Below are 22359 nucleotides of genomic sequence, written 5' to 3' on the forward strand. Positions count from 1 at the left end.
CAGAATCTTTTCGCCCCTCCACAAAAATCCTAGTGGATTTAAAAGGATTTTAACACATTTTCTTAAACGTAAATTTGTATAAATGTTAACCGTTGACATGCAAACATATAAACAGTAAGAGGAATGACAGAGAAACAATGTCCTATTAATGAATAACATTCAAAAACACATGATTGAAGATGGAAAATAAGTTGTGGAACAGTCTGTTGTGTGTTTCTTGATTCGGTCCATGACCCCCGCACAGTTCAAACAGCGCGACCGCGACAGAAAACTGCTATAAATAATTGTTTAGAGTTCTTGAAAGGATGAAGGGAGATGACAGTGTGGGAAAACAGAAGATCTACTGAGAAGAAGCGGTGGTTTACGTCAGTTCTCGTGTGTCCGTGTTATGAGGAGACGAGTCCCGACGAGACACACTAGCGTTCCTGAGTCTGTGTGTGTGTGTGTGTGTGTGTGTGTGTGTGTGTGTTATTGTCCTGATTTGCGGGGTGTGTCCACCGCTCTCTTCTTCGCCTGGTAGAAATCTGTTTGGATAAGAGAGAGGATAAGAATGCTTCTATTATTAGTCAAACTCTCATTCACGCCTCAGCTCTCAAAACATCCAGGTCATATTTCACTCCTATTCAAACCATTACATTTAAAACATTACAATTAAATATCACATCATTCACATATCAACTACACACACTTGTGTCTAAATTCTGATGCAACAAAAAATAAAAATACATTATGCATTCAAATGTTTAGTTGTAACCTTCTTCAAATGTTTTTTTTTTTTACGTTTTGCAGTTTTCCCCACATTAATTAATATTAGATACGAATTACTTGATAATACAATGATTATTTAAATCAGCATAAATTACTGTTGTTAGTGTTACTAAAGGTAAAACTAAAAAAAATAAATAAAATAAATATAAAATATAAAAAGATGAAAGACTAATATTTATTATTAAAGACAAAAATTAACTAACTAAAAAAATATATATGTTTGAGTTGACGTGCTAAAATTACTAAAACTGAAATAAATGAATGAAAACTATATATAAATGTTTTAAAAACAAAGAACAAAACGGGTCAATCCTATTTTAAACTACTTTAAAACTATTAACAAGTCACTGCATTGTGCATTATTCACATGATAATTAAAAACGGTTTTCTCTAAATTCTGATCTCATTATGCATCTAAATATTCAGTTTTGTAACTTTCTTTAAGTTCTAGTTTCATAATGATTATTTAAATCAGCATTAATTACAGACTGTTGAATTTGTTACTAAAACTGAAACCATTAAAAAAACAAAAAAGTTTCTGGTGACTGAAATATGAAACGAATTAACTATAAATATTAGATGAAAAACTTAAATGTTGCCTTGGCAACTAAATGAAATAAATACGTTTGAGTAAAATTAGTAAAACTAAAGCTGAAATAAATTTAAAGATAAATAAAACTACTTAAGTTTTAGGCATTAATTTAAGTTTGAGTAATTTAGCTAAATTAATTGCTTAGTAAATTAGTAGCTTAATTGCTGAAATGTACTAAATGACTAATACAACTAAAATTATATAAAAATAAAGCTAATTTACAGTTTAAGCTAATAAACTTAAAAACATTACAATTTAAATACTGTTTAGATATTTCATTCTTTTGAACTGCTTATTTCTGAGTCTTAAAGGGTTAGTTCACCCAAAAATTAAATTAATTTAAATCATTAATTACTCACCCTCGTGTCGTTCCAAACCCGTAAGACCTTCGTTCATCTTCGGAACACAATTTAAGATATTTCTGATGGAATCTGAGAGCTGTCTGACCCTCCCATAGACAGCAAGGTAACTACCACGATCAAGGTCCAGAAAAGTACCAAGATGAGCGACAAAGTCGTCCGTGTGACATCAGCGGTTCAACCGTAAAGTTACGAAGCTACGAGAATACTTGTTTGCGCAAAGAAAACAAAAATAACGACTTTATTCCACATTTTGACATCATCACGCCGGATCTGGGTCAGCGCCGGCACACGCTCGCATCATGATACTGTCGTGAACGCGCGTCCACAAGTGACGCAGTAGAGACGAAAAATTGTGTTCCGAAGATGAACGAAGGTCTTATGGGTTTCGAACAACACGAGGGTGAGTAATTAATGACAGAATTTTCATTTTTGGGTGAACTATCCCTTTAAAGGTTCTAAACATAACATTAATTTTCTACAGATTTTTGAGATTCATCTATGAATGCGTCTCTGTTTGGCTCCGCCCATCTCACCGGTGATATTCGTCTGTTTCCTCTTCAGCTCTGTACTCTTTTCTGGCGTTTTCTCCACGTCCTGCGGGACAGCGCTGAATCTCTCTGGGGTTCTGGGGATGTTCTCTTTACCCACGCGCAGCCGCGGATGCTTGCCCTCCTGACAGGCGCGGTACAAGACGGGCACCTTTTCCCCGGACACCCACTCCCACTGGAAGTCTCCGCCCTCCAGAGGTGTCTCCGAGACGAAGTCGAAGCTCCAGCGGCGGGATGCTTCCTCCAGGTCCTTCCTCAGAGCGTCGCGGTACTCCAGCTGAAGCTGCTCGCGATCCACCGGCCCGAAGAGGTTCCGCCGCGTCGGGATGTTCCCGAGAGCTCGCAGGATCCGCTTGTGCATCGCCATGAGCTCAAGCTGCAAGAAGACACGATTACAGTCTCTGAACAATGTCAAACTGCATTCAGTGTCTCAGTATGACATCAACAGAAACGCAGCGAAAGCGTGTCCTCCCTGACCTGTCCCGGTCTCTCACAGTCATGTCTGAGCGTCTCTGTGCTCTGTATTTAAAGGCTGAAGTGAGTCATGATCTGCTGCATGTCTGGGCAGATCTACAGGGACATGTGAGGGCATGTTCCCCCGGATCAGACGGGAGTGCAGTGCATCGTCTCACCAGCAGAGGGCGCAGATACTGACCGCCGTCTAAATAGTGCACTACAGTTTCAGCTGATTCATAGTGAGAATTAACACTGGATTCTCTAAATCAAGCTTGCAAATATTTCAGTTTTGTGACTGTAATTTTTTAAAATTTAATTTAATATAAGAATTACTTTTATAAGAAAACCAGCATAAATTACTGACTGTTGTTATTGTAACTTCTTACATTTTTGGTGACTTAATTAGATCTGAAATAAAATATCAGATGAAAAGCTTAACATTTAAAAACTCGAGCTTAAAATTAAAAATATTGCCTAATGAGTTAAAGATGGAAGTATCAAAATAAATTAAAGCTATAAATATTTTTAAAATAATAAAAATGACAAAAGGATATAAAGTAATAAAAAACCAAAATTAACATGAAAATTAAAAAGCTAATTCCAAATATGAATAAATACTTATGTTTAAAAAAAACTTTAATATTTCCATCATATATGACTGATGTCTCACTGTTTATAAAATGTTCTTGTGGCTCATGAGTCACATTTTATCCAATAAGGAAATTAGTTGTGAATGTTTCAGGAAATCACTAATTCTGAAGAACTTTCCAACCAGAACCCAGACGCACTGAATACTCCTACAGAACTGCTAAACTAACTAAACTACATATTATACTTAATACATATATATATATATAAAATGAATATATAATATTAATCTATAATAGATAAATTTTCCAAATAATTTAGCCAATACCATCTTCTTCCATGAGGAAACTTGTGTTTTAATATATATATTTTTTAAATGATTTTTAAAAAATAATAATTTTCCATCATTCATGAATACATCATGACGTAGTGACAGTACACGTCACTGGTTTCACTCACTGCGGTTCAAGACGGCGGCGGGAAACCTAGCGTTTGTTTGATTGGTCAGAAGGTAAGCGGACACGCCCACTCTCTCCTCTGTCCACGTGAACATGAAGCTCGTGTAAGCCGGTGTTAAACACGTCGCGATCAGATACTACTGACATTTCGCTTCATACTAACATTCAAACCGCGATCAAACATCACTCAATCACGTGCCACGACGATCTGTTCCACTTACAGGGAACGTTTTTGGTTGGAGTTCGTCTAGATACGTTTGATTTTCTCGATTGTTATTTTAAAGAAACTCTAAAGAGACTTCAGACTAGTTTTATAATTAGTTTCCATAAACCGAAACCAACAGTGTTATGATAAACTTCAACAACTTACAAGCAAACGTTATGAACGTGCAAAAACGATGCGACTTACATGTTTTAGCAGAGCAGAAGAGTGCGGAAGAGTCAAAGGGTGAGCTCGCTGTTTGCAGGATAAGTGTTTGAGATCCTGGAAGACAGAATCGAGTTTAAAACAGAACTTCAGAAGAGTATTGAGGCGAAAGTGTCGCGTGAGTCAGTCCTGGAGCGGAGGAACAGTAGAGTCGAGACGTTCTGCTGCTGTGACGGGACTTTCTGAACTTTATGAACTCCAATGGGCGTGCCCACGCTGGGGGCGGGGCCTCGTGAGCGCAGCACGTGGACTGAAGCCCGGTAAACACATGACAACACGTGAGCGCATGTGCCAGGACATTCCGGTAGATCTGCGTCACAGAGAGGAACAGAACGTGCGGATCCACCCAAAACGTGTTTATTTATTTATTTATTTATTTATTCTTTTTTTTTTTTTTTTTGTATACTGAATTAAAAATTAAAAAAATAAATATACAATTATCAAGTAAAAAAAAAAAAATAGTACTATTCTTCAACATACTGGATCTTATAACATGAAAACTGTAGACATTTTTTTATTTCTTACTGTTAAGATAAATTATCAGAATTATCCTGAAACAACATATAGGCTTTTTAAAATTATTTATTTTTATTTCTTAGATATTTGATTGTTAATAACACTCCCAGCATGACAATCACGGTGTTCTTTTACAACAGGATATTACAGACGAGCAGGACTAAGCCACGCCCACTTTCTCTCAAGCTTATGTGAGAGTTATTAATAATCAAACTAATAATCTACATCATATAAAAACTTTAAGTAATAAGCAACACAGGCTCACAGTTCATTGTATTTTAATCCTACATGTCCAGACCATTGTAGTAACATAATTATTACTAGTGAGATTGGAAGCCAATTTCTGCCACAGGATAAAATAATAGTAATAATTAAGTAATTGCAACTTTTTATCTCACAGTTCTGACTTTTTTTCGCAATTCAATCAGAAACTCGCAATTGCAGTTTACATTTATTTATGTTTATTTAAAGTTTATATTTATTTATTTTTTAAAATCAGAATTGTGAGATAAAATGTCGCAATTACTTTTTAAATTTTTATTATTATTCCGTGGCGAAAAGGGGGGGAAAACCAGAATTGAGAGATATAAACTCAGAATTCTGGTGGAAAAAAGTTAGAATTGCGAAATATAAACTCAGAATTGTGAGGAAATTCTTGGTTTATATCTCGCAATTCTGAGTTTTTTTTTCCCCTGCAGAATTGGCTTCCATAGTTAGAGTAATATAGTTATCATTGGTGACAAAAATTACCCAGATTAATAGCTAACAGAATAACAAATAATCAAAAGATTTACTATAGTCGATTTTGCACAAAAAAAAAAAAAGTAAAGGAGGAAAATAAACAAGACGAAGAAAACATGGCCACAACTTAAGAATTTGTTCCCACTATTTATCAACTAATTTCCTTGTTTTAAGTCATAGTCACTTTGTAGTACGAATTTGTTACTATTAAGTCGTGAAATCATCGTTAATCGTGAAAGTAATTTACTCACCCTCATTTCATTCCAAACCTGTATGACTTTCTTTCTTCTGTTGAACTCAGAAGAAGATATTTTGAAAAATGTCTCTGTTTTTGGTCCATAATCAAAGAAGACCATGATATTGCATTTGATAAAGTACATTTTTGTAAAAGTGAATGAAATAGGTTGTTTTGCAAATGTATTTATTCTATACGAAACATATTTAATACATAATAAAATAATAACTGCCCTAATTTTGAGCCAATAAACACACAAACAAACCAATCAATTAAAAAATAAGTGAACTAATCAGTCACAGCGAGGAAGCTCTTTGTTCACTAATGAGACTAAGAGAGTCCATCTTTCCCACGACAATCAACAGTCCCGTATTCGACAGGAAAGGCCTTTAATTGGTGTTAACTGATGCTGTTTAATTAATGACCGTTAGCGTGTTTGCCGTTTGGCGGGAGTCTGACAGAAAGGGACGGTTACAACATTCCACAGCGCGAGGAAGCCCCGCGAAAAATCAGCGAGTCACTCAGGCGCGGGAGCCGTGAGTCATCAGAGCGTGACGTCATGGAGCCTTGAGTAACGCGAGCGAAAGCGCGGGTAAGTTTGAGTGTCTATGAAACCGGTTCATTCATTCGGATTCATTCATTTTAAAGGAGCCTTTCCTCACTCTGTGATGAATTAATGTGACTCAGTTAAGCTGCAGTCGTATGAGCTCATATAAAATGAAACATATGGAATATCTGAACTTTCATAAGCTAATGTATCAAACCAAAATAACTGCTAAAATGGTGGATAATGTAAACGTTTCTCAGTAGATTGGGTGATCCATCATCATCCACTCATCACAAAGGATTAAACATCCAGGCCTCTGTCAGCAGGTTACATAACATTTGTTCGGAAAAGCGAGTACTCATGAAGGATTTGAACCTACAACATTTAAGTTAAATCGGATATTTTAACCACTACACCTCACCAAACCGGAACCCATCAGCACTTTTTCTTCAAAAATTACTCCGCGTTCTATTATAAATGTATGAATTATTCTGTCAAAGTACTGATATCAATCCAGCTTTAATTAATGGGTTAAATTATAGCACTATAAACACGAATATTTAATAATTACATCAAGTGTAGAGTCTCTAGTTGACAAACTTTGGATTTCAAAAAGGAAATCTAAACTCTTTAAAGCAATACAGACAACAAATGCCAGTCTTTTTTTTTTTTTTACATACAATAATAATAGCTAAGAACTTAAAGGAGACATATGATGCCCCTCTTTACAATATATAAGTATATAAGTCTCAGGTGTCCCCAGAATGTGTCTGTGAAGTTTCCGCTCAAAATACTCCACAGATCATTTATTATATCATTTTGAAAATGCCTATTTTGAGTGGAAGCAGAAACACGCCGTTTTCGTGCCTGTTTCTTTAAATGCAAATGAGCTGCTGCTCCCCGCCCCCTTTTCCAGAATAGAGCTGCGCCATTACAGCTCGGACCTGCTAAAAACATGTTTTGGTTCTGATTATCATGTATATCGCGCTGAAATCATGCGTTTTTTAAACCATACGAGTTTAAACTACTGATATAGGGTTTTCTGAGCGCACACATCTGAAGCACACGCACAGAAAGCGGCTGTCACAGCATGTGAGTACTAAACTAAGTTCTCATTCACACACAAGTTTATGTTAAAAACACACACGAGTTACAAAAACAGTGGGTTATGTCTGTGAAGGTAAACAGCTGGGAAATAAATCGCTTGTTTATTTTAGATCTGTGTGGCAGCAGCAATATACAGTAAATACATCAAAGGATAAACTCCAAGTATCCTATGAAATCCTACGGGAGTCTTTAATAACATATCAAAAAGCTGTGAAAGCTGCCAAGTCTAACTATTTTTCTGCGATAATTTCCAAAAACACCAATAGTCCTAGGACTTTGTTTAATATCTTGAATTCTGTTTTTAATCCAACGGGCAATATCTGTCTTGCAGAGTCTTCAACTTTGTGTGAAGATTTTTTGTGGTAAAATAGAAGCAATTAGACAGTCCATTATTTCCTTTACTGATGACCCTTCAATTGTTCTTACCCACTTTTTTAAACTGATTTTTGATAGCCTGAATTCTTGAAATTGTAAATAAGAGCCTTCTTTCTGGGTTTGTTCCAGCTTATTGTAAACATGCAATGGTGAAACCTCCGTTGAAAAAGCCTAATCTGGAACGGTTTTATCACATTTTAGGCCAATCTCAAATTTACCTTTTATTGCAAAAATTTTAGAGAGAGTTGTGTTATTACAGTTACAGACTTTTTTGGAAACAAATAATACTCTTGAAAAATCATAGTACTGAGTCTGCTCTTTTAAGAGTATTAAATGACATTTTGCTACTTGTTGACTCTGGGAACTTTAGATTTGAGTGCAGCTTTCGATACAGTTGATCATGGCATTCTTTTATTGGCATGGCATTCCTTGAAAAATGTGTGGGCATCCAAGGAAGTGCCCTAAGCTGGTTTAGATCTTATCTTAGTAACAGAACGTTTTCAGTAGGCATTGGTCACGCTGTTTCATCTGTAGCTCCTCTTACCTCTGGTGTTCCTCAAGGCTCTATTTTGGCTCCCATCTGGTTTTCACTGTACATGCTTCCACTAGGTTCAATTTTTAGGAAGCATGGAGTGTCCTTTCATTTTTATGCTGATGACACCCAAATCTATTTACCTTTAAAACACAATGACAAGAATGGTTTAGAAACATTGCTTGCATGCTTAGCTGATGTAAGATCTTGGATGTCTAAAAAAATGTATGCATTTAAATGAGGGAAAGACGGAAGCAATTGTCTTTGGACCGTCTGTGGGTAAAGGAAAACCCACTTTTAACTGTGGTCATTTAAACTCTTATATCAAACCAACGGTGAAAAATTTGGGAGTTCTTTTTGATTCCTCCCTAAAGTTTGAGCAACATATTAACTCAGTAGTTAAGTCATGTTTTTTCCATCTTAAACCTCTGTCAAAAGTTAGATCTTTTCTATCTTTTAAAGATCTTGAAAGAGTCATACATGCTTTTGTTTTATCACGTTTGGACTATTCTTTTTATTCTTGCATTTAATTCATTATAATTCTTGGTCTCATTGGCTCAAACTTTCGCCATGACGTTAGAGCTAGTACACTGTTGTCGCTTGCGAAAACACAATGATGGCGCCGCCGTGGGTGTAAACTTACAGATTAAGGGGCGGTAATATTATAATGAGATCCCTTTGCCACGTCACCAAGGGAGCGAAATCAGACGCTTGCAGAAAAAGGCTTCCCAAAACAAAGTTACTGGGTTAATCTTTTTCACGTTTCCTTGCTTGGTAGATGCACCAGGGACCTGATTAAAGCACTTAAAACCTGGAAAAAACAGATTTTCATGATATGCCGACTTTAAATAAATCATAACGATATTCTGATGAAGACTGGTTTCTCAAGAGTTAAAGCTCTTGTTCGCCCTCTGCTGGTGCTCCATCACAGATACAGGCCAACTCTGCACATGATCTGTATGTTTTAATTGTATTTTAATTAAAAGTAGTTGTCCCTTCTTTATACTTCTTAATATATTATATAATGTCTGTCCCTTGTCAAATCCCTCAGAAGAGCGATCTAACCTAAAACAAGCAACTGAAATGCAAACACTTGCTAAATTAAACCGGTCACAGAAACGAAGCTCCAAACTAATATGCAATAAAACCTCAAACAAGGTTCAGAAGTCATTATTTTAATATTTAACCAGGATCTGTGAACTACACTGAAAAAAAATTGCTAGTAAACTTCACAATTATAAAGAAATGGCAGGTAACACTGAATTAAATGTTAAAATTGTGCAGTTTTTGGTAATGCACTCAAATCGATTTATTTTTGATAATTTTTTAGAACGTACATAAGGAACAATACGATTTTTACATTTTCAAAGATAAATAAATGCTTTAAACTATGCTCCTTGTTAGGATAAAATAATCTGCTAAAGAAGTACATGTCAATTAAAGACTCACTGTAAAATGGACAATTTAAAAAAATACAATTTTTAAAAAAAATTCATAAAGAGGCCAAAGCATTTTTGTAATGACTTTTAATTCAGATCAACATTATAAACAGTACAAACACTACAAGGAAAAAAAATGAACAAGAATGAAAGCGGCTCTCCATTCCACCCCCTGCTGCCATCATAGTGCGGTTACCCCCCCCTTTTCGGTTTTCAACAAGCTAGAAAAGGCGAAGGGGAGGACGGCTGGCGGCCGGGGAGCAGAATTGGCGGGAAAGTGCAGGCCAGATGCTGCGAGCTGATTAGCTGGCTTGCGGATGGGGGCTGGATGTAGTGGATTTTTCCTGCTTTTATTGGTTAGCCGAAGGCTGTTGCTGGTGGTTGGTAGTGTAGACATTGGGGAACGTAAAACGCTGATTGGTCAGGAATGTGAAGTGGGCCGCTGCCGATTGGGTGTTAAGGTTGGAGGAGGAGGAGCTGACAACGGCATGCTCAGGAACCAATGGGCTGGTGCGAGCTGATGACTGGCAACGCCTGGGTCATGTGACACCAACCCAGCCAGCTGATTGGGGCACGCTGGTCACATGATGCTGAAAGAAGACTAGTAGACTGACTCAGAGGGTGGTGAGGAGAGGCATGGTGGTGACTCTGCAACGGGGTTCATTTTTATTAATATAGATGATAATAAAATAAACAACCTTCATGTAAAGTTAAGTCAATAAAAGATTGCATTCCAACCATTACTAGAGCCGAGCAGATTACTGAACACTAGCGACTGGGCTTTGACGTCCAATTCACAAATTAGCAATATTAAAATTAACGTCCGGGTCAAACTTCAACCCAAAAATCAAAAGAAACAAAGCCACTAAAGGTTTTCTGCACTGAGACCTAACGACAATTAATTACATTTTTACATAATGTTTTCTCATTCATCGACGCTGTAATTCTCATTACCATCACACAAAGATAAATTATCATTTACAATTTATATTACGTTAAATTTGATTAATGCGATGTGCTTATTAATTGACAAACCAGAATTTGCGCCAGAAAATTCAACCCAATCTTACGGGAAAATGTAACTATTTTACGAGCTGCCGATGAATTTGTAGAAAATAAAAAAAAACATGAAGCCCCGCCCCCCAAACAATTAAAACTATACGAACGAGATCTTACGAAAACACACGAATTAGCCACTAATTCGCCAAAGCGTTAAATATGAACTTGTGTTGGATAATCGTTACAGCAATGAGAATTTAGGTGAAACATGTGCCAAGTCACAATGCAAAAAATCAAGCCAAAAGCGTTTAATTTTGGAGTGAAACATAACCCGGACATTTTCTCAGGGAATTTACCTAATCACTTACTGGTCTGCATTTCAACAAAATATCAGAATTTGAGAAGCCCAGTCAAATCATTGTTTAATGGATATCAATGACAATGAAGATGGAGGAGCAAAAGATCTCCGGCAGACGCTCGTCAGAACCGGGACACCCGGCACCGGCGGAGCCTCCAGGACTGGCGGGAGGGGCAGAATCAGGTTAGTTTCCTCTGGAACACAACCTACGGAGAGACAGGCGAGCGGGAAAACAGGTTTACCTGCGCCTGGGGGCGGGGCTGCTGCGCCTGCGGTTGTCATCGCGTGGGCGTCGGCTCCAGGACGGAGGCGGACCCCGGTTACGAGAGCGCTTCTCGCCATTGGACAGCTCCACCCTCACTCGGCAACCGCAGAGGGTCCTGCGTGACGACGTCGACAACGGATCGTTAGCTCAGAAGTCGCTGGGTAATGGCTGATGATTAGCGTTATAATCCACACTCACCGTCCGTCCAGCTCTCTGACGGCGTCTGTGGCATCGCGAGGGTCCTCAAACTCAACGAATGCAAAACCGGGAGGGTTCCTGGCCACCCAGACGCTCCGCAGGGGTCCGTAGTAGCCAAATGCCCTCTCCAGTTCGGATTTGTTCCCATTATTTCCCAGATTCCCAACGTACACCTTACAGTCCAGAGGGCAGTCGCGATGCATGGCTCAACCTGCAAAACACAACACATAACGCTTCACTTTCCAACTCATTTCAATAACAAGGCCGAGTATCTCTAGGGAAAGACATGTTAATGCAATGAATGGAGGTGTGGCTGCTTTCGGTCTCCATCGCCTCCAATACCTGTCTCTCTCTTCCCTCTTATTACAAGCCTATTTCTCTCACTGTTGCATGTGCATCCCTACTGTTGCATATTGTCTAAGCGTAACACATAGCCTAATTGTTTATTAACACTGCCAAAGGATTGGTAGATAACCTGGATACAATAACAAAAGCCTTTCAGAATCACTTTTAAGGTGTATTTACACAGTCAAGTTAAAGGATTAGTTCACTTCCAGAATAAAAACGTCCTGATAATTTACTCTGCCCCATGTCATCCAAGATGTTCACGTCTTTGTCTTCAGTCGCAAAGAAATGAAGGTTTTTGAGGAAAACATTCCAGGATTTTTCTCCATATAGTGGAATTCAATGGGGATCAACGGGTTGAAGGTCCACAGTTTCAGTGCAGCTTCAAAGAGCTCGACACGATCCCAGCCGAGGAATACGAGTCTTAACTAGCCAAACCATCGCTCATTTACTAAAAAAATAAAAAATAAACATTTATATAGTTTTTAACCACAAATGCTCGTCTTGCACAAGCTGGATTCTTAGTAAAACCTCACGACAGAATCTGTCAAATATAATTAAAAATTTTTATACAAATTCTTAGTAATATGCAAACATAAATGTAAAATAAAAATGTTTTGATCAATAAGTCATGCACTCTTAAAAAAAAAAAAGGATGTTACTTTTTAATAAATTTTTTGTGTTATTTATCAGCCAATCACATTGCTGCTTGCATCACTTCAAGAGTCGCTCAAGAGCAAGTTTCCTCACACTATAAAGTATATGAGAGTTTGCGGTGTTTTTATTGCGTACGTTTGATCAAAAATAACATACTTGACACCAATTGTGTAACTATCACATTAGTGTAAAAATGAACAAACTTTCTGTGTTAGGAGGAATAACACAAAATGTTATGTCCTTATCTAGACAGAGGTGTGTTAAGAAACATCACAACACTCATGTTTAAGTCAGTTTAATTTAATTAAAGTTGAAAAGTTGATTATAGGCTACTTAAAATTAAGCAACTTTTTTTTTTTTTACAGTGGATAATTTCCACAGTAGAGGTGCAACAACACGAAACAAACGTTTAGAATGATAACCTAAATATAAATAAATAAAATCACAGAAATTAGCGTAGCGAGCTTTTTTTCGGTAATGTCTAATAATTGGTCACTGTTACTCAAAAGACAACAAGAATATTGCATTTGTAATGAGCAAACTGTGGGATCTCCAACATTACTGGGTAATTAAAGTAAACAGTAATAACAATAAATACCTACATTTATCAGATAGGCTAATCAGAATATTCTATACATAATAAGCGCCAAACATCTCATAAGGAAACCATTCTTAGTAGTAGGCTAACATATTAGCAGACAGCAGCAGCATTAATGTTTCATTTCTTTTCTATACAAGCATTTAGATGCTCGAGATTTAGATGCTGTGACCCCTGGTCACCGATTTCGGCCGTAAATATTTAGTTTATACATAGTTACACTTCAACTATGTGTAATGGTGCAACGAAAAAATATTTAGTAGTGCAAATTGTAACTTAGTTCCCATTTACGTCAAAACTAGGCTAAGTTGTAATTTACGTACAGCTGGCGTAACCGGCTCAGAAGCGCCTCTGAGGCGTTATAGTCGCGTGACAAAACGGTTTAATCTAATCTACTAAAACTACCAAACATCCTAGTTTCAACAATTCAAAACGTTAATCTAAAAAGTCACAAATATGACAATATAAGGAGGGAAAAACTGTAAAATGCGTATAAACGGAGAGCGTCTTTTGTTCGCTGCTCAAAATGGCGCATGACGATCACACGCGACTGAACACAAACGACACAAACGATCTCTTTAACCGACAAAAACAGTCTGGAGCCGCTGTAAATATAATTACGATGACTGTTAAACTGATACATGTAATTAAAGCCTCGCGGTGAGCGGCTAATCGCTAATCCGGGTCAACAGTAAAATGGCGCCTGCAAAAAAAAAAACACAAATGAGGCGAAAACGCAATTCCGTCTCCTAACGCTCGCAATTAAGCGTCTCAAACATCAGAATCAAGCCCACTACAGGATAATAAAAGCCGATTTACCGTGAATGTCGCCTTTTGCTGACCGTGCGTGTTTGAGTCCTGGATCAGATCCGCTCCGAAATGGCGCCGCGCGGAAATACTGACGTGCTCACGTAATGTACGTCTCGACGCACGCTCGTGGGCGGAGCTTCAGACTACGCGTCTGTGAGCCCGGAGAGAGAAGCCCTAAATGAGTTCATTAATAATCACATTAGAACTAAACGTTTTAAAGCAAAATGCACGATTTTTAAATACAAAAAGCCACAGTGTTGTTTAAACACATGTTGATTAAACACAACTGATGTGATTATTTAATCTATGGCTAACTTCCTCAAAAAAAGGAAAAAAGGAAGGAAGCTATTCTTGAAGGAATAGCTCGCCTTAATGAAGATATTTGGTGTAGAAACTCGCATTTTTTTTGGTTTCCTGTACTAAAGCACTTAAATCGATCATGAGATACACAAAAACCAAAAGGGTTTGCTGTTACTCACGTCAAACCAAATGCACCATTACGAAAATTAACAATGGTTTTACTACAAATAAAGCCAATAAACCATGGTTACTATAGTTAACCACAAATTAACCAGGGTTTTGCTACACTATGGTATTTGTAGTAAAGCTGGTTATACAAATGGTAATCAATACGCCCAAAAAAAACATACTACTCTTTTACAATAATTAAACCATGGTTAATTTTCATAAGGGCTCGAGGTGCTAAATTTGGACTGAAAAGGACCATCGTACTGTAAATTTGAGGTTTGTTGCTCAAAAAAACCAATCATATGACTTCAGCAGACTTGGAATATAGTGCACAAGTCTATTTTAATTGCGTTTTAATTAGACCTCAACATGCTGTTTGGCTACTGTAGGCCAATATTCTTCAAAACATCTCCTTTTCTCTTCTAGAGAAGAAAGAAAGTCAGATTTGGGTGTAAATGGTGACAGAATGATCATTTTGGGCGAACTATCCATTTGCAGTAGTAGTTTTGTGGGTTTGTGGTCATCTGGGCGGTTGCTAATCAGAGATGTTTTACTTTGGAGGAATCATCATCACTGACATCCCCATCAAGCGCTCGCATTTCTCACCGTTAGAAACCACATCCCAGACGTGTTGCTAGGGCTGTGAGAGTCTTTAGCAGCGCTGCTGACGTGGAAGCACACCGATGATAATGCTACGTTTTGAAGTTCTAGCGAAAAGGCATTTTAACTAGAACAACTACGGCTTTATCGACTGGGATTTTTCCTTGCAACAACCAACCTGCATCAGTTTTTTACTCTCAAACCTCTCCAATTCTGTGACTCCTTTCAAACTTTTCTCATGCTTTTAGTTGAAAACACAGCCTTTCTCAGCAGATTCTCATTTTTGATGAGAACTTGAAACCCAAAAGAACTCAAATTTGAATCCCAGCCTTTGAGCTCAGTGAGGATGCCAACCTGTGAATGAGAAACGGAATGAAACCCAAAACAACGATTAATCAGTAGTTTGACGTGACGCATCTATTATAAATGACTCTGTGGAAGCAACCAAAGCATATCTGATAATTGGGAGCCGAGGAGGAGGCGGAGGAGCTGAGGCCACCAGGGGTCTATATAAACCCCGGGATCTGGCCGTCTGTCAGTCAGTCATCTGCAGGAGAGCAGACGGGAGCGAGACAGCTGCTCAGAAACACTGACACACTCAGAAAGTTAGTCGGTTCATGATCTGTGTGTTAGTTGTGTTCTGATGAAGGTCTGAGTCTGTGTTTCTGTTCTTCAGCTCGAGGTGTTTCAGTGTTCGGATGATGTTGAAGACGCAGAGATCTCAGCAGCGCGTCGCTCTCATGATACTGATGGTGGTCGCAGCCGTGCAGAGTCAGGAGAACGAGAGGTTATCTGTCTAACTAACTAACTATCTGTCTGTCTGTCTGTCTGTCTATCTATCTATCTATCTATCTGTCTGTCTGTCTGTCTATCTGTCTGTCTATCTATCTGTCTGTCTGTCTGTCTGTCTGTCTATATCTATCTGTCTATCTGTCTGTCTGTCTGTCTATCTGTGTCTGTCTGTCTGTCTATATCTATCTATCTGTCTATCTGTGTCTGTCTATCTATCTGTCTGTCTGTCTATCTGTGTCTGTCTATCCATCCATCTATCTATCTATCTATCTATCTATCTATCTATCTGTTTGTCTGTCTGTCTGTCTGTCTATCTATCTATAGCTATGTTTCCATCATCTTGTTTTCAAGTGCATTTTGAAGTATCGCATCAGAAATGGGTGATAGAAACGCCAAATTTCTGGAAAAAAATCCCTTAATTTGCAAAAATGTTAATTCGCTCGCTTGAGGTGATTTTTGACTTCTTTCGAATAATGGGAGCTGGAAATGCATTTGCTGAATAAATTCCTCCATGCCCATCAAATAGTCCTGCGACTTTGCGCTATGGTACGGCATTACCTGACTAACCAGCGGACTGATCTTATGGCCATTCTGAAACACCTGAGCAAAGCCGTCAAAGTATGTCTGTATAACTGCTTCCAGAACTGTCTCACGAGACTGCGTTTCCATCTCAGAAAGCAGTGACCGCATTTATAGTGCTTCGTCTGCTCGCGTTATTATATAGGAAAATTATTGGGGCAGTCGTGGCCTAATGGTTAGAGAGTTGGACTTGTAACCCGAAGGTCATGGGTTCGAGTAGGTGGTGTAGGAGGTGGTGTAGGTGGTGGTGGTGGGGGGGGGTTGACCCTTGACCCTGTGTGTGCAATTATATTCAGTGGCTTCTCCTACATTTCTTAGTGATATTTAGTGCTAGTTTATCAGGAAGTGACTCGCTGGATGGAAACGGTGCTGATTCGCAAATGTTTTATGCGATATTCCAGTTTTGCACATAAGTTAAATTCGCAACTTTGGATGGAAACCCAGCTTGTGCATCTATGAATTTCTAATCAGTGCTGTTCGATCATCTGCTTGTCTCATGATCATGAAGTTTTTCTTTGTTCTGCAGCAGACGGGCGGTCACAGAGCATCAGCTGATGCATGATCGCGGTCGCTCCATCCAGAGTCTGAAGAGGCTGATCTGGCTGTCCAGCGCCATCGAGCGGCTTCACACCGCGCAGACCCGCACACTGACCGCCGGCGAGCCGGACAGGAGGTGGCACTCTCACGACCCGGCGCCGCTCTATTCTCAGCCCAGCAGCAGCCACAAGAGGGCGCTGGAGACGCTGTTGAGCGACATGTACAGACCTCACCTGACCGCTGCGCTCGGCGACGGAGAGAAATAACATCCTCACAAATATACCATCTGATGTCCGGCGAAAACTCGCCAATGACTGTCCGACCCTGACTAGAATGAGGCACAACGTTACCCAACAAAACTAGATCGCTGTCATTATGATCAACGAAACATGCTAGTTTCGTAAAGATAGGTGTATTGATTATAACGTAACCTTGATAGCACACGTACATCACAGAGACGTCTGTAAGACGTGTTTTTTAGAGTGTTTGTTCATCTGCAATACGTCTACAGGACGTCTACTGATGCTTCCTATCAGATGTCAAATAGACGTTTAGAAGATGTCTTTAAGATGATTTAGAATGAATGTAAAACTGACATCTTAGAGACGTCTATCAGATGTTTGTCTTACAGACGCACCTGTCCCAGATAGCACACGTACGTCTGCAAGAGGTCTGTTAAAGATCTGGAAAGCATCTGCTGTGTACAAACATCTGATAGACGTCTCTAAGATGTCAGTTTTACATCATAAACATCTTAAAGACATCTTCTAAACGTCTATTTGACATCTGATAGGAAACGTCCTGTAGACATATTAAAGATGAGCAAACACTCTAAAAAATACGTCTTGCAGACGTCAAATAGACGTGTCCGTGATGTACGTGTGCTATCAGGGGTGCTATCTGGGAAGCGATTTAGTTTTGGCGCTTTCTGCTCATCCGTGATCTTCACCTGCATTCCCGTGCTGAGTAAATCTGCCTGTAAGTCTTTAAGATTTATTTAAGATGTATAAAATGTTGGTGCTTGGACGGGTTTCAAATATCTAGTAAATCATCCTTGCTAGTATATTTGTTTATATGGATGTCAGATCGTATTTTTGATTTATTGTATGTGTGCGTGATTAAAGATGCTTTTCAGTAAACTGCTGTCAGAACTCATTTCGGATGAAACCGTTCAAATGTGCTGAAGTGAATTTGGTGTTTGTCAAACATAAAACGAAGCATCGCACACAAAAACAAGACATTTGTTTTCGTTTTCCAAAATAGTGAAGGTAGTGCATGTAATATTTGTATTTATTTATTGCTTGCACAATATTTCCAACTATTTCAAATACAGCTGCAACATTATTTTCAGTTTACTACATCACATTTCACAGCGCTCGGTATGAATTTGTGCTCTGACCGGCGTGAATATAAAATGATAAATAAAGTGAAGCTGAAGTTCAGAATATAAAACTGTATGAAACATGTCGCACCAAAACAGAACGTACACGCAAAGTGACTCATTCAAACGTAAAACTAATTATTCAAAAAGTATAAATCCTCTTCACAGAAATACAGGAAACATAAGTACTAAATGAATCTGTCAGTATTCTAGTATTTGTTGTGGATTTTTCTTGGGTGCGGCCAATGAAGTGGAGAAGCAGAGTTCCAGATGTCAAAAAATAAGACTTTATTTTTTCATTTTCACATAATACTTCAATAAAATTACACAATATATTTAACGCAGAAGGTTAAAAACAGTGTTATTGGCGCACATTTCTCTCTCATTCACACAAACACACTCTCTTCACTTCTGGACCAGTGTTCGTCAGCTATCGCTTCCTTATGCTGCAAAAGATTTAAAAAAAATAATTGCTTTAATTGACAAGAATAGGTTTGAATACGCATTTAAACCATAATTTTATGTATGTGATGAGAGTCAAATTTTAGCTTAGCCACATGCTAACGCCAAGCGCACGTGTTTGTGTGTTTAGGATGGTAAATGAAATTTCGGCCTGTGAAGAGTATTTCAAATCAAACAGTCAAGTGAGTATTTTTACTAAAAAATAGTAAAAATGTGGTATTTTATTGCAGTTGTATTTTAGTATTTTTATGAACATTTTTTATTTTGAATTTTCATTTTAATTATAGTTAGAGTTTTAGTAATTTTGTCGTCTGTTTTTGTCATTTTTATTTGTCTTTTTTAAATGTCTAATAGTTTTTCAAATAAATTTTTATGTCAGTTTTATTTTTTTTTAAAGTAATTTTACACCAAGGTAAACTAAACGAAAATGAGAAATGTTGCCTTGGCAAATAGCTGAAATAAATTTAAAATAAAATAAAGCGATTGTTCCGGTGCTTGATTCTGATTGGCTGAACCGCGTTCGAAGCCGTAATTAAAAATTAATTTTAATTGTAAAATTTTTTTATTTTTTCAGTAAACGTTTATTTTATTTCAAGTAACAGAATTTTAAAAAAAAATAGTTTTAGCGTTAGTGGACTATAATATCCCTGTTTCAGTGTCAATAGTTGTGTTTGTTCGTGTAAGTGTTCGTTAAAGATCGTCTCTTACATCACTGCAGGATCTCGGCTAGTTTGTCTTGGTAGTACTCGTAGTTCTCCTGGCAGTCCTCCCAAAGTGTGAACGTCTGCTCGTCGTTCTCCACGAACGTGTCCCAGGTGTAGGTGAAATCCAGCGGCTTCATCACGCGCAGTTTGCAGCCGGCGGCCGCCAGCGCCTTTAGCCCCGCCCCGATCTCAGGCTCCTCCCACTCGAAGAGCCGCGCGGAGTAGACGGACAGATGGAGGCTCTTCCTGGCCTTCAGGATCTCGGCCAGCTTCACGGCGCAGGCGGCGCACGGGCTGGACGACATGTACCAGGTGACGGTGTATTTGAGGGCGGGGTCGTAGTCGGGCAGGACCTGCTGGAAGAAGGCCTCCTCGGCGTGGCCGCTCACGTGCTCGTCCTCGATGAAGCCCCTGAGGAGCCCTCCGGAGCCGGGCCCCTGGTCCACCAGGTAACACAAGAAGGTTTTGTTCCGGCCGGAGGAGTACTCCACGTTCTTGAACTGGAACTTGAAGAAAAACGGGTCCATGCGATCCCTGTGGACACATGAGGAGGTGAATTCAAGCCCTGCACAGCGCCCTCTACTGGAGCCTCCTCGCATTACACGATATTTTCACTCATGAAAAGTATATTTCCCATCAGTCCAGAGTCTGCAGTAGGGCTGGGTTAAAAATATTGAATTCTTGATTTCGATTAACCTGATATTTATTCCCAAATCCCATGTTTTCAGTTGCATCAGATCATATTTTACCGACTCCCTCGTTCAGTTTCATTCATCAAAACGAACTAATCTTTATTCAGGTCATTTCGTTCATTTGAGCGGTGTGTTATATCTTCAACAGCCAAATTCCCTGAACATGTCGACCTGTGCATCATACTCCGAATTATGAAATCATTATAATGCTGCCAAAGATAGTTTATGAGGAACAAAAATGATTAAATGACAGACACAATCGTTCACGGACGACAGTTGATGCATGAACAAACTTAATGAAAACTTAATGAAAGATTATTTGTAGCGCGCCTCCCATCCAATTAATCGCTTTTATTTCAGGAAAGACATTCACGATCCATAAACTCAATAGTCTTCACTCAGTGACTTGTTTAGTAAGATTTTACCAGAAAAGTTATTTTAATCATATATTAATTTTAAAAATCTCATATAATTTTAACTGCTTTATTTTACTGTTTGCTTGGTTTCTACTTTAACTCTTGCATTATTGCAACTCAGTTTTTGCCATGAAGATAGCCAAGCAATAAAAATAAATAACTACCACTAAACTCCATAGTCAGCTAGACGAATGAACTCTAGAAAGGAGCATTTTGATAAATATATACACTATATTGCATAGTGCTTACATTTTTTGAAAGACCCTTTATAAATTATATGTGTTTGAATAAATCGTAATCATGAAAACGAGTTATGACATCCACTGTTTAAATGTTTGTATTTCAACTGGAGTGAAAACATAATTATATCATTAAAACGTTATTATAATACATTTTGATTATTAAAACGGCCTTATGTGCGATTTAAATGTTTGTTTACAAATCACTTTCATAGAGTAATGTACCAGCTGACAGGGTTTATTGTATATTATAAAACGGAGAGTTCCGGTGCTTGATTCTGATTGGCTGAGCCGCGTTCGAAGCTGTTGTAAATTACTCTACAAAGTAACATACACCTTTGTTTATGTTTGTCTGTTGCTCGGCAACCACTTTGTTGCAACCACAACTGTTTCTGAGGAGCTACATTGTTTGGTGGAAGAATACTGTTTTTATTAATATCATTACACGTTATTTGCTCGGTTTTATTTTGTTAACCTTACTACGTATATGGAATAATATACGCTTCGCGTCATGCCTAACAACGCCCCTTAGCTGTTATAAATTCACTGTAAACCACGGCTTCACGGGGCTTATTGCTTTAGTTTACAGCATTAGCTGAGAGATATAACAACATATACTGCACCTGATTGCCTATATAACCAAATGAATCAATATATCAAATCAAACCGAATCGAATTGAAGCTTGAGAGTCACAGTCGAATTGAATCGTGAATTCGTCTCAATAGCCAGTTTCTGTGGTTGTTTTTAACAGCTCCTCCACCGGCTGACAGATGGAGGGGCTGTTAGGGTTATAAATACCCTCGACGGGGGCAGAACTTCATTCTGGGACTCTGATCCATATACAGAACCCACGGTTTGGAGGTATTGTGCTGCCAGATGAACCGGATTCAACTGTAACAAGCACCTGCCACGAGATGATCCACAACAATTCACAGCTTCAATGTGTCGACAGAATCAAACTCATCAAGCACGTTTGGATTCATAAGCGTCAGTTGGAAATGGAAATATCTGGACTGAAAGTGTTAAACCCTGAACGCTCAACAATATTGCCAAGACACCAATCAGAGATCTCAGTGTGAACTCAAACAATTCTCATCGGATCCGCTCCACTTTGGTTTCATAGCTCTAGACCAGTAGCGGTTTTTGGCACGGGCGAGCCGGGCAGTTGCCCGGGGCGGCATTTCTTCATGATACATGGGAGGCGGCACGAGCAGTTAAAAAAAAACAAAAAATCCTCTGCGCCGTCGCCGCGAAGCAGTTTTCTATTATCTATCATTTCACTGTGTGGGGAATTGGCAAATTGGCGCCCCTGCTTGCTGAGAAGTAGACTCTTACTGGATGATGACTGGGTTGTTTTATTTCGGTTTGGGAGTTTTAAGAGAAGCAGGAGGTTGATAGCTAAATCAGATGTAATTCCAGCTCCAAGTCAGTCTGATGGACTGTAGCTTCGGTCAAGAATCGTCTTCTTCTCAAGAACCATTTTTGACGGTTTAGAGTTCTTAAAGGAACACTCCACTATTTTTGAAAATAGGCTCATTTTCCAACTCCCCTAGAGTTAAACAGTTGA

At 38.6% G+C, this 22359-nt stretch overlaps 4 protein-coding genes across 5 annotated transcripts in view; 1 reads left to right on the plus strand and 3 right to left on the minus strand.

The window, feature by feature from the left end:
• Positions 1 to 428: 428 nt before the first annotated feature.
• LOC107750677 (cyclin-dependent kinase inhibitor 1-like) lies at positions 429 to 4397 on the minus strand. The gene is made up of 3 exons (XM_016566179.1): positions 4182 to 4397; positions 2256 to 2646; positions 429 to 524 (listed from the first exon to the last, which is right to left on the minus strand). The coding sequence occupies exons 2-3, from the start codon at positions 2635 to 2637 to the stop codon at positions 469 to 471; spliced, it is 438 nt and encodes a 145-aa protein (XP_016421665.1). The 5' UTR covers positions 2638 to 2646; positions 4182 to 4397; the 3' UTR covers positions 429 to 468.
• Positions 4398 to 9760: 5363 nt separating this feature from the next.
• Positions 9761 to 14064, minus strand: LOC107750678 (serine/arginine-rich splicing factor 3-like). The gene is made up of 4 exons (XM_016566180.1): positions 13931 to 14064; positions 11512 to 11722; positions 11291 to 11428; positions 9761 to 10339 (listed from the first exon to the last, which is right to left on the minus strand). The coding sequence occupies exons 2-4, from the start codon at positions 11712 to 11714 to the stop codon at positions 10306 to 10308; spliced, it is 375 nt and encodes a 124-aa protein (XP_016421666.1). The 5' UTR covers positions 11715 to 11722; positions 13931 to 14064; the 3' UTR covers positions 9761 to 10305.
• A 1503-nt stretch (positions 14065 to 15567) lies between these two features.
• LOC107750679 (parathyroid hormone-related protein-like) lies at positions 15568 to 17332 on the plus strand. 2 transcript variants are annotated; one of them, XM_016566182.1, is made up of 2 exons: positions 15568 to 15776; positions 16887 to 17332. In XM_016566182.1, the coding sequence occupies exons 1-2, from the start codon at positions 15688 to 15690 to the stop codon at positions 17161 to 17163; spliced, it is 366 nt and encodes a 121-aa protein (XP_016421668.1). In that variant the 5' UTR covers positions 15568 to 15687; the 3' UTR covers positions 17164 to 17332. The 2 variants fall into 2 exon arrangements, with proteins under 2 accessions (XP_016421668.1, XP_016421669.1); XM_016566183.1 differs by having other exon boundaries at positions 16890 to 17332.
• A 1294-nt stretch (positions 17333 to 18626) lies between these two features.
• LOC107750676 (C->U-editing enzyme APOBEC-2-like) overlaps positions 18627 to 22359 on the minus strand; it is a 5498-nt gene continuing 1765 nt past the window's right edge. Inside the window, exons 2-3 of the mRNA XM_016566178.1 lie at positions 19449 to 19978; positions 18627 to 18724 (exon numbers count right to left, since the gene is read on the minus strand). Of these exons, the coding sequence (XP_016421664.1) occupies positions 19450 to 19978 (529 nt within the window). The 3' untranslated portion in view covers positions 18627 to 18724; position 19449. The remainder of the gene's footprint in view (positions 18725 to 19448; positions 19979 to 22359) is intronic.

This window comes from Sinocyclocheilus rhinocerous, unplaced genomic scaffold, assembly GCF_001515625.1.
Source record: "Sinocyclocheilus rhinocerous isolate Xijiao unplaced genomic scaffold, SAMN03320098_v1.1 scaffold302, whole genome shotgun sequence".
In the NCBI taxonomy this organism is placed as follows: domain Eukaryota; kingdom Metazoa; phylum Chordata; class Actinopteri; order Cypriniformes; family Cyprinidae; genus Sinocyclocheilus; species Sinocyclocheilus rhinocerous.